Below are 12,924 nucleotides of genomic sequence, written 5' to 3' on the forward strand. Positions count from 1 at the left end.
GGTGTAAAGAATTACCGCCCTAGCACTTGGGATATTTGATAAGTGATATATATATATATATTATAAGTTGAGTGGAATTTGGATTTAATTTTACAACTCGCTCATGTACTTAATTTATACCTAATAGATTGCAAATCTAGGCGGCCTGTAAGGTTTATTTTATAAAACAAAAATTCTCCACCATCGCATTTTTACCTTTTTCTTTGTGTTTTATAAGGTTGTGCAATGGTCCTTGCAGTTTAGCCTCAAATTTGGTCTGATAATATTGATGCTCGCTTTGCTCTGAGAGTGAGAGTACAGGTCTTTTTCAGGTTCCCTCAAACACTTCAATTCTATGGCTGCTCCAGCCCCGGAGGCCGCCTCCTCGCCGGAGGAAATCCCGGACCTCGAGGAGAATGCCGGCCATGCCGAAAGGGCTCAGTGGGTGCTTAATGCCCCCGAGCCCCCAAGTCCATTGCGCGAGCTCATTGATTCTGTTAGGGACACCGTTTTACCTTGCGGAAACAAGTTCTTGTCCCTCAAGAATCAGCCTGCATCAGACCACGTCGTTTCATTCTTGCAAGGTTTTTTCCCGATCCTTGTTTGGTGTCGAAGCTACACAGCAACCAAATTTAAGAACGATTTGCTTGCCGGTCTAACTATTGCTAGCCTCTGCATCCCCCAGGTAAACTAGAGAACACGATTAAGCTTGTCTTAATTCGATGTCAGAAACTCGAGATATGACATTTTTATTAAACTAGAATTAGTTTTTCCATATTGTCTTATTAATGTGAGTTTCAATGCAGAGTATTGGATATGCAACTTTAGCAAAGCTTGATCCTCAATATGGCCTCTGTAAGTGAATTAATTCAAAGGGTATTTTTTGCTATTGATCAATAAAGTCAATTATATGTAAAACTTATGATTTGGTTGTATGCTTCTCCAACTAGATACGAGTGTGGTGCCGCCTCTCATTTATGCTGCAATGGGAACTTCAAGAGAGATAGCAATTGGACCCGTTGCTGTGGTTTCACTGCTTTTGCCTTCAATGATTCAGCAGTTCCAAGATCCTGTGGCTGATCCAGTTTCCTACACAAAGCTTGTTTTGACGGCAACATTCTTTGCAGGGATCTTCCAAGCTGCCTTTGGAATTCTCAGGTGACTATTAATTCTTCTCCTAAACTACATCTCATCATGTCTTAATATAATCTTTGGTTAATTTTCTTTCCAAATTTACAGGTTAGGATTTCTTGTGGATTTCCTGTCCCATGCTGCTATTGTGGGATTTGTGGCTGGAGCAGCCATAGTAATTGGTCTTCAACAGCTTAAGGGACTACTTGGGATTAATCACTTCACAAGCAAGACTGATATAATATCTGTGTTGGAATCAGTTTGGAAATCAATTCATCATCATGTATATATATTTATATTTCTTTTCTTTGTCTTTTCTTTTTTCCTTTAGGGAAAAAGGAGCGGTAGAGTCTTGAAAGCATATATTCACAAAGCACAATGAGTGAAAGAATTTGTTCTCATTCTTTTGTGCTTCTTCCATTGCAGTGGGATCCTCATAATTTTATCCTTGGCTTCGCATTCCTCAGTTTCATCCTAACTGCTCGATTTCTGGTGAGTGATTACTAATCTTAATTTCCTAATTTTTTTTGTTAATTATATATGCTCTCAGAATTAGTTCTAATACTTTTCACTCATATTAATAATTCCCAGGGTAAAAAGAAACAGAGACTCTTCTGGTTGCCAGCCATTGCCCCTCTCCTCTCTGTCATACTATCGACTCTTATTGTTTTCCTGACAAAAGCGGATAAACATGGGATTAAGATTGTTAAACACATCAAAGGAGGCTTCAATCCAAGCTCAGTTCATCAGTTACAGCTCACTGGCCCTTTTGTCGGAGAAGTGGCTAAAGTTGGACTTATTGTTGCCCTTGTTGCACTCACGGTTGGTCACGTACCATTAATTTATTCGACTTCCAACAAATATTACGTAGTACAAAACAAATACCTTAAACTTGCTAATTATTACAGTAGTTTAATTAATTAACAATTTCAACTTTAGGAAGCGATTGCTGTCGGCCGATCTTTTGCATCGATTAAAGGATACCACCTTGATGGAAACAAAGAAATGGTTGCCATGGGATTCATGAACATCATAGGTTCTTTCACTTCTTGCTATGTTGCAACCGGTGAGCTTCTTTTTGTCATTGTTTCGTTAAGTTGGATTATTTTTTATATTAAGACTTTTTTTTAGTCTAGAATTTTGATGTTCACTAGTTCCTTAATTCTTTTCTATATATGACTCACTGTAATATACAATTCAATATATTAAAGATGTAATCCTAAGAGCCGTTATCTGTTTCTCTTCTCTCTTGCTTCTGCTCTCTTATTAGTCTAGATTTTGTTGTTCACAACTTTCTTAATTCTTTTTATAAGTATGACTCATTGGAATATAATTCAATATATTAAAGAAGTAACCCTAAAAGCCTTTATCCCTTTTTTTTCTCTCTCTGCTTCTGCTTTTTCTTTATTATGTATATTTCCAAGTAGTATGAAATCTACTTTTTATGAAAGAGAGAGCTCGCATTCGCATACCAGCTGGACTTAGCCGACAAAACCAATTTAGTACTATTCTCTTTTTTAAATATTTCCCCATAAATATCTGCATTAATAAATGCTTAAAGTTAATTACTAATTACTATTCTATTTCATCTTAATTAGCCTTTAATTAACTGAATAAACAAACCATTAAACTATATATTGCAGGTTCATTCTCACGTACTGCAGTAAACTTCAGTGCTGGTTGTGAAACTTTAGTCTCCAATATTGTGATGGCAATTACAGTGATTATATCGTTGCAGTTGTTCACAAGGCTCTTATATTTCACTCCAATAGCAATCCTTGCGTCAATAATTCTTTCTGCTCTTCCTGGACTCATCGACCTCAATGAAGCTTACAATATTTGGAAGATTGATAAATTTGATTTCCTTACTTGCATCGCAGCATTCTTCGGTGTGTTGTTTGTCTCCGTGGAGATTGGCCTTCTAGTTGCGGTAAGACATTTTTACTTTTTACTTTTTACTTAATTTGGTGCAAATTATTAAACTTGTGCTTATATGAGCTAGGAGCTAGAAGTACTTGGAGCTAGGCTTCTACTAATTAATAAAGAATATGCGCAGAGCAATTAAAAAGAAACTAAAAATTGTTAAATTATTATTTTTTTAAAAAAAAAGTTTATTGAATTAGTTATTGAGTAATTAATATATCATGAAATCTGTACAATGATCAATCCCTATTTATAGTAAAATGCAACCTTTAAAAAGTTCACTTTTTTAAACACTGAAAAAGACTAGTTAGCAAATGAATTTTTAGAAATGTAGTCCCACCACTAACACCATTTGAATTAAACTAACCATAGAATACTTTTTCAAAAAACAAAACACAAAATGCTTTGTTAAAAAATAAAAATAAATAAGAAACAACACTTACCTCTTTCAGTACAATCCTATTTGCAATGTCCTCCAAACTTTAAAAAGTAGAAATGTTGGTTGTTATTCTACCAAGGAATGCTAGAAGAGTACTCGTCATTGAGTCTTCCCAAATGTGACGTGGCTTTTAAAATCACTAATAGATTAAAACTTAATAATTATTGTCTCAACTTTAATGGTAATTTTAAAAGCTATATTACATTTAGGAAGACTTCAGTCTTTCTTATAAAATTACTCTATTCTACTAGTCTCTTTCAGTTACCCCAAACCATTAAATTTTTTTGTTAACCTAATTGGTTAACGGGTAAAATGTTTGTTATGTCTTCATAAAATTTATAAAAATACAACTATGCACTTAGGATTTTTAAAATATAACTTCTTGGTGGCCATGCGTGTCCTTTTTTCTTTTCTTTTTTTTTTGTGTTTTTTGTAAAAAATTTTTAAAAAATTTTATGAAGGGGTATTTTTGTCATTTTCTCTTCCTCTGTTAAAATTTAAAAGAAAATCCTAGCGGATGGAGGAAAATGAAAGGGGTTGGTATAATAACTCCTCACATTTCAAACTTTTTAAATTTGAAGGAAACAATATTGCAAATTAATAGAGTAGTATTTCAAGTGTAATTTCTTCAAAAATAAAACACAACAATTTTTAAAATACCTTTTCATACTTTCATATAATAATGTTTTGAAAACACGTGTTATATTTTTTAGATGTCGATCGAGGTTGGCATTGTTACTTGTAAAAATATTTTAAAAAAAGTGGAGACTAGCCTCCATGGGTGGAGGCCATCAAATCTGTTTTACAGTGACCATTAAGCTATCTAGTGGCCGTTAGATCTGTCTGACAACTCCGCAATGGGCCAATGGCCGGTGAGTTTGTTCAGTGGCTGCCACCATCTATGGAGGCCAGCCACAAGGATGCTTTGTTTTTTTTTTTTGTAGTTTCTTGTTATTGCTTCTTTTACTTTCTTAGAAACAATTCTCAATTCATGGCGGCCACCACCCATGAATTTTCTTTTGTAGATTCCATATGTCTACAACATTCTTCTTCGAATGTGGTCTCCACCAAAAGTACTTTTCAATTTTGATTTTTATAATAACTCTTTTCAAAAGCCAAAACTCAAAATACTTTTCCAAGACTCGACCAATTAACACTCTTGGATTGCATCCCCACAAAAAAACAAAAGGAAACTAGGCAAGAAGTGCACAAATTTATAGTTCAACAACCTTATGATTGGTGCAAGTCATCATGTCAAATTGAGTGAATGTTTGGCTCAAGATCCTCATGGTGGATCCCTAAAACTGTGTATAGTGATCACCAATTTCAATTGAAGTCGTATACCCCACCATTTTTCTAATGGCCTAGCCTTGCTACAGCTAGCACCATCTTTCTCCGGTGACAATGGTCCCATTTCTCGAGACGCCAAGCTTGGACGCTGAAATGTGTAATGTAATGAGTGAATTGTGTGAGACCACCGATAGTTTTTGCTAGTGGGTTGGCCCTATTTAAAGACACACCGAGCACCAAGAAATGGGATTTGACATTCAAATAGCCATCCCTTTCATGGCAGTCCATTAATCCATTTATAAGCTTCACCAGTGTGTATTGAAATTCGTGTTGTATATTGGGCAAGAACTTAGGTAGGTTTGTTTAGTGTAGGGCGAATTCAATTCGAAACTTAACACAAAAATAGTATATTAAGTTTAAAGGGTAACATTTAAGGTTAAAAGTTTTTGACACAATTCACGAACCTGACACAAACCCTGAAGGGTTTGTGTCATTTACTTAAATAGATCATGTTATAAATAATCTATATAATCTTATACCCATGTTTTAACGCAACTCGAACACGAATAAACACGTACGTGATGATAATTCACATTTGTGGAGAAGATATCGTTTACAAGGGTAGATGTTGGTGCAGGTAGGAATATCGTTTGCAAAGATCCTTCTCATCTCAATTCGACCAGGCACAGAAACTCTTGGACGAATTCCTGGAACTGATATGTTCTGCGACATCAATCAATATCCCATGGCAGCAAAAACTCCCGGGGCCGTCATAATCCGTGTTAAATCCGCCTTGCTATGTTTTGCAAATGCAAATATCATTGTAGAAAGGTATATATATACGTACACTTACGCACACTAGAAAGATTCAAAGTTCAAAATTATCATGAATAACTATTAATTGACTTTTGTTGTTCAAGGATCATGACATGGGTTACTGAAGAAGCGGAGGACACAAAAGGAAATGCAAAAAGAACTATTCAACTCGTAGTTCTTGACACTTCCAGTAAGTTTTAGTGGGGAGAGATCCTTAATTAGATCGAAATTTAATTATTTCATTATTATTTTAACATCTTCCTTCATGTGTGGGCTGACCTAAAATATTTAATTGAAATAAGAGGTGAATGATGGAGACAAAATTTAAACTGAAACCTTTATTCTGATACTATATATATATATTAAACCACCGCTTATTCCAAAAACTTAAACTTATAAAAAATATTGAATTTAATCATTTGATTACTATTTTAACACTGTAATAACTAATGAACTTAAGTTTCATAAAACCCTTGAGGGAAGGAGTCAATTTGAGAAGAGAGATGTTCCTTTATTTGGACTTAATTGGAAGAATATGTCTGCCATTAGTGATTAAAAATTGCTTAGTTGAACCATCAAGTGGAAGAGACCTCTAATATATATATTATGTACAGTGCATATATACGTCACAGATATTCTGCTTTCAAGAGGTTAATTGGTAATTAATTCCTATTTCTTTTTGTGTTTTATAATTGCATAGGTCTAATGGACATCGACACTTCAGGAATTGCTAGTCTGCAGGAATTGCATAAGAATCTCACAGCACATGGAATGGAGGTAAAGGCTGCAGAACTAACATTTTTTTTTTCTCCTGTTTCTTTTCTCTTTTATTTTTAGTGGGGAGTGGTGAAGGAGGTATGTCAATCAATTTCGAATCGTTGGATTTTTTTTTTTTTTTAATTTAATTTAATTTAATTTTATTATTATTTTTTTTTGTACCCTTTAATCAACTCTCTCTCTCTCTCAGTTTGCCATTGCCAGTCCTAGGTGGCAAGTCATTCACAAGCTAAGGTTGGCGAACTTTGTGAGTAAAATTGGAGGAAACGTTTTCTTGACTGTTGGAGAAGCTGTGGATGCAAGTATTGGTGGAAAAAGGGCTACCATTCAAGCCTAAATGACTCTGTCAAGAGGAGTACTTAAGGAAAAATAAATCAATAAAGTACTGTTGCTTCTTGCTTGCTTCTCTCTTGTGTCGTGGAGTCCCATACTGCTTAATTATGTGCATAGAAGTATGGGACGTATAATAATGAGAGATGGTAGGTTTTGATCTCCTCATTCCGACTGTGGGGCAGAAAATAAGATGTACGTACGTTGATTTTGGTGTGGTGATTTGTGTTGGAGATAATGTAATATTAAACTTGTGTTGTATGTTTGAAATACGTGAAGTTTTTTAAGGTTCTGTTTGCTAATTTGAAACGAAGCTGTGGGGGTTGTTGACTCGTGGATTCTTTCATTCACTAAGTACCAAGATGTCAACCCAACCCTAAGTTGACATCCACTATGTACCAAGATGCATGTCAACCCTAATTAAGTTGACCCAACAAAGCTGGCAATTTGATGCACAAGTATTTTATGTTTTTCTCTCTCACATTCTCTATTTTTTTTTTAAGTATTTCTATCTCGCTTTTTCTCTCTGTTGTTCGGATTATAAAAAGTAAAGGTCTTTAAATGGTATAAAGAAAAATAGATAATCCGATAAAAAAATGTATTTGAAAAGTCATTAACAAAAATTAAAAAAGATAGCTTTAGTTAATTTAGATTGAAAAAAAAAAAAAATTAGAGAGTTTATTGTGGATCAGTGGTTAAAAGTCCTACCAATTCAAGCATATATAATGACTCTTTATTCACTAATCACTCCTGTCTATATTTTGAATGAAAAAAAGCTTACGAAATGACCTTATTGATCATGACACTTTTTGGCCGGCACCCATTAGCTTGCATTTATGTGTCACACGCGGACGTACTATGGGATCCTCGATCGTTATTATATAATCTATATTTAAAGTTAATGCATTTAACGGTATATATAATATTAATGTCAGCGTGTTTTTTTTTTTTTTAAAATAAATAAATAATATGATATTATATACACCGCTAATCATATATACCAACTTTTAATCATGACCATAAAATAGCTAAATACTATCCGTTTCAAAAGAAATGGAGACCTAGTGCGCGTAAAAACCACTTTTCGGATTAGTGCATGATCCATGAAGCAGGCTTCTTCTTCGTGGTCAATGGAAGGTATTGTATTATAGCAAGTAAGATTAATTAGGAACTCAGAAGGCGTCTAGATTCATTGTATTTAAGCCTTATTTCACTTTATTGCTTAGTGGGTGAACCGCATATATATAAGAGGTTATTGCTTAGGAAAGGCTTTTCCACTTTATTTGTTCTTCCTTTTAGACCGAACTCTTCCACTTTAATTTTGTTTGAATTTGAACCATTAGCACATGATACTCTATGCTTGTAGGTTTGGCCGTCTGGGTGACATGAAGAGGAGGATGGATGTCTTAAATCCGAAATTAGTCAAACAAAAATAAATAAATAAATGAAGCTAGCTAATATAAAAAAGGATACCGCTTACATGCTGTTATTAAAATAACAGAAAGTATATTGTAGTTTAATCAACGGTCAAGATTGAATCTTAAAGTTGATTTACTTTTAGAAGCTTTTAATATAGGAGAGAAAATGAAGAAAGATTATGAGAAATTTAATTTTAACCGTTGATTAAATTATAGAATACAATAACAGCATGTAAGCCGAATCCTATAAAACACGTATGCAAATGATTATTCTTGAAATTCAGCTTAATTTATTACACAAATTCAATGTTTGCCTACTAGGACATATATATAACATAAAAGTGCGAATTTATATTTGGTTAATTGATCAGCATTTCCTAGAGAGAATACATACAGGGAACAGGAGGAGGCTCTAGGAATATCACATAATGTTTGCATAATTGTGTGTTGTTCTTTCCCTTGTAAAACGTACTGGGAAAATAATATATATTAAAGATGAATATTAGTTATAACTTATAAGGGAAACTTATACATACTCCTCAAATTTACACTCAATTTGTAATGTTTCTTTTACTAAAGATTGCTTCAATGTCATTTCAAACTACCAAAAAATTGCAATGTACCCCAAATGACAAAAATGCCTTTAATGAAAAATAAAAAATAAAAAGAGGTCACCCCTTATTCCGGCCTCTTTTTTTCTTTTCTTTTATTTTTATTTTTTCGAATTTATAAGGGCATTTTTTGTCTTATTGACAAAGTTTTAGAGTCATTTTTGTCTTTTTGCGGGACAAAAGTTAATTGCCAATTTTTGGTAGTTTGGGGAAGTGGGTGAGGGGACATTGAAGCAATCTTTAATTTTTAAAGAAATTGCAAATTGAATGTTAATTAGTTTAAGGGGATACGTGTGTGTACGTATATTTATAGGGTCAAATAATTTTCCAAATTTTAAAACTAAAGTGAAATGCGTTAATTAAAACATTACTTTTCGAGTAATTCTAGAAGTCCCTCTTGAGTGGCTCCAAGAATGATGTGGCTATTAAAATCACCATTTAATCAAAATTCACGAATGATTAATCACAAGCTTAATAATGATTTTAATAACCAAATCATTCTTTGAGGAACTCAAAAGGGACACACGAAAAATTTCTAAAATTACTCTTATTTTTCCTCACCAATTTTGTTCAATCAATTAATGTGCATTGGGCTATAGCAAATACACCTCTAAAATATAATAGATCCCAAAAATTGTTTTGATGCTTGATTGCTTCTTGTACACAACAAATATAAGCAGAACACTCTTAGATTTTCAATTTTGACCATGATTGGGCCTTCAACCCTAAGTTGACCCAACAAAGCTGGCAATTCGATGCACAAGTATTTTATGTTTTTCTCTCTCACATTCTTCTTTTTTTCTTTTTTTTTTTTTATTAAGTATTTCTATCTCGCTTTTTCTCTCTGTTGTTCGGATTATAAAAAGTAAAGGTCTTTAAATGGTATAAAGAAAAATAGATAATCCGATAGAAAATGTATTTGAAAAGTCATTAACAAAAATTAAAAAAGATAGCTTTAGTTAATTATTTTAGATTGAAAAAAAAAAAAAAAAAAAAAAAAAAGAAGAAAAAGAAAAAATTAGAGCATTTATTGTGGATCAGTGGGTAAAAGTCCAACCAATTCAAGCATAAATAATGACTCTTTATCACTAATCACTCCTGTCTATATTTTGAATGAAACAAAGTTTACGAAATGACCTTATTTATCATGACACTTTTTGGCCGGCACCCATTAGCTTGCATTTATGTGTCACACGCAGGCTTACTATGGGATCCTCTTTATTATATAGTCTATATTTAAAGTTAGTACATTTAAAGGTATATATAATATTAATGTCGGCGTGTTTTTTTTTTAAAATATATAAATAAATAACATGATATTGTTTATACCACTAAGTATATATACCAACTTTTAATTCTGACCATAAAATAGATACTATCTATTTCAAAAGAAATATTGGAGAGCTAACGCGTGTAAAAACCACTTTTTGGATTAGTGCATGGTCCATGAAGCAGGAGTCCTGCTATGCGTCGGACATATATTAAAAAAAATAATTAAAAAAATTTGTTATTATTATTATTTTTTTGTTAGTTAAATTTCTATGAGTTAATATTTAGTTTTTAATGCCTCAAAACTTATTTTTTGATTCAAAACTAAAATTTAGAGGTGGAAGGTTAACCCTTTAGGGATTGTATCACCCAAAAGGGATTCGATCATCCTAAATTTGGTGCTAATGCCTCAAATTTGGTAATAATACCTCAAATTTAGTGCTAATACCTCAAATTTGGATTTCCCTTTAATATCTCACTTCAAAAAAAAAAAAAAAAAAGCAAAATGACTGACAGTTGGCTGCCTAAATTTTGCAGCCGGAAATCTCTACTCAGATTTCTAACCTAATTTTTTTTTTTTTTTTTTAAGAAAAAAAATTTTCTTGGCCACATCAAACGCTGGGATCAATGACCCCAGGTTGCCAAAAATCTCTACTCATGAAGCAGGCTTCTTCAAGGTCAATGGAATGTATTGTATTATGAATAGAGATTTCTAGCTGCCATGAGGTCAGACATTTTACTCTTTTTTTTTTTTTTTTTTTAGTTTTATTTTATTTTTATTTAAATTGAAGAAGAGAAATATTAAAGGAGAATCCAAATTTGAGGTATTAGCATCAAATTTGAGGCATTAGTACCAAATTTGAGGCATTAACATCAAATTTAAGATGATCGAATTCTTTTTGGGTGATACCATCCCTAAAGGGTAACCTTCCACCCCTAAGTTTTAATTTTGAATCTAAAAACAAGTTTTAAGGCATTAAAAACTAAATATTAAGTCATAGAAATTTAACTAATAATTTTTTTTTTATTATTATTATTATTTTAATATATGTCCGACGGCAGCGGCATGGTAGGACTCTTGTATTATAGAAAGTAAGATTAATTAAGAACTCAGAAGGCGTCTAGATTCATTGTATTTAAGCCTTGTTTCACTTTATTGCTTAGTGGGTGAACCGCATATACATAAGAGGTTATTGCTTAGGAAAGGCTTTTCCACTTTATTTGTTCTTCCTTTTAGGCTTCCACTTTGTTTGAATTTGAACCATTAGCACGTGATACTCTATGCTTGTAGGTTTGGCCGTCTGGGTGACATGAAGAGGTGGATGGATGTCTTAAATCCGAAATTAGTCAAACAAAAATAAATACATAAATGAAGCTAGCTAATATAAAACACATATGCAAATGATTATTCTTGAAATTCAGCTTAATTTATTACACAAATTCAATGTTTGCCGGCTAGGGCATATATATAACATAAAGGTGCGAATTTATATTTGGTTAATTGATCAGCATTTCCTAGAGAGAATACATACATGGAATTGCAGGAGGCTCTAGGAATAGAGTAATGCTAGGTACCATATTTTTATCCTTCTAAAGTTGATGTGAATTTTAAAATTATCATTAAATTTTAGATGAATCATACTTGAAATTTGATTCAATGGTGATTTTAAAAGCCACATCTGCTTTAGGATGATAAAAAGATGGTATCTAGCATTACTTCTATGAATATCACATAATGTTTGCGTAATTGTGTGTTTGTTCTTTCCCCTGTAAAACATACTGGAAAAATTATTGGGGTTATCCCATATCGGTTATGGAAGAGGCTAGTGGTGAGTTTATAAGTGTGAGGGAAAGCCTCACCTCTTGAACTAGCTTTTGGAATTAAAAGACGCCCAAGACCACCCAACACTGATATTAGAGCCCAGGTTTACCAACAAGTCTCGGCCCAACAGTCCACAGGAAAAATGAATTATCGCTACTCCGACCCAGGGCCCGATGTATGAGGGGGAGATAAAGATGTGGGATAACCCCAACAATGGTGGGGTGAGAGAGGCCTAAGACCACCCAACAAAATTAATATATTTTAAAGATGAATATATATTAGTTATAACTTATAAGGGAAACCTATACATACTCCTCAAATTAACACTCATCAATTTGTAATGTTTCTTTTACTAAAGATTGCTTCGATGTCATTTCAAACTACCAAAAAATTGCAGTGTACCCCAAATGACAAAAATGCCTTTAATGAAAAATGAAAAATAAAAAATAAAAAGAGGCCAACCTTTCTTCCGGCCTCTTTTTTCCTTTTTGTAAATTTATAAGAGTATTTTTTGTCTTACTGACAAAGTTTTAGAGTCATTTTTGTCTTTTTGCAGGACAAAAGTTAATCGCCAATGTTTGATAGTTTGAGGAAGTGGGGGAGAACATTGAAGCAATCTTTAATTTTTAAAGAAATTGCAAATTGAATGTTAATTAGTTTAAGGGGATACGTGTGTGTGTGTGTGTGTGTGTGTGTATAGGGTCAAATAATTTTCCAAATTTTAAAACTAAAGTGAAATGCGTTAACTAAGACATTACTTTTCGAGTAATTCTAGAAGTCCATCTTGTGTCCCTCTTGAGTCCCTCCAAAAATGATGTGGCTACTAAAATCAACATTTGATCAAAATATAATAATGATCAATCACAAGCCCAATGGTGATTTTAATAGCCACATCATTTTTGGAGAGACTCAAGAGGAAAACAAGAGAAATTTCTAAAATTACTCTTACTTTTCCTCACCAATTTTGTTCAATCAATTAATGTGCATTGGGTTATAGCAAATACACCTCTAAAATATAATGGATCCCAAAAATTGTTTTGATGCTTGATTGCTTCTTGTACAAAACAAATCTAAGCAGAACACTCTTAGATTTTCAATTTTGACCATAATTGGGCCTTC

The 12,924-nt window shown here is 33.0% G+C and overlaps 1 protein-coding gene across 1 annotated transcript; it reads left to right on the forward strand.

The window, feature by feature from the left end:
• The first annotated feature begins 334 nt into the window (after nt 1-334).
• Nucleotides 335-6,731, forward strand: LOC132166250 (sulfate transporter 2.1-like). The gene is made up of 12 exons (XM_059577032.1): nt 335-664; nt 786-834; nt 930-1,137; nt 1,219-1,393; nt 1,537-1,602; nt 1,702-1,932; nt 2,050-2,176; nt 2,754-3,040; nt 5,400-5,593; nt 5,683-5,768; nt 6,279-6,355; nt 6,546-6,731. The coding sequence occupies exons 1-12, from the start codon at nt 335-337 to the stop codon at nt 6,690-6,692; spliced, it is 1,977 nt and encodes a 658-aa protein (XP_059433015.1). The 3' UTR covers nt 6,693-6,731.
• Nucleotides 6,732-12,924: the final 6,193 nt, after the last annotated feature.

This window comes from Corylus avellana, chromosome ca11 (assembly GCF_901000735.1).
Source record: "Corylus avellana chromosome ca11, CavTom2PMs-1.0".
NCBI classification, from domain to species: Eukaryota; Viridiplantae; Streptophyta; class Magnoliopsida; order Fagales; family Betulaceae; genus Corylus; species Corylus avellana.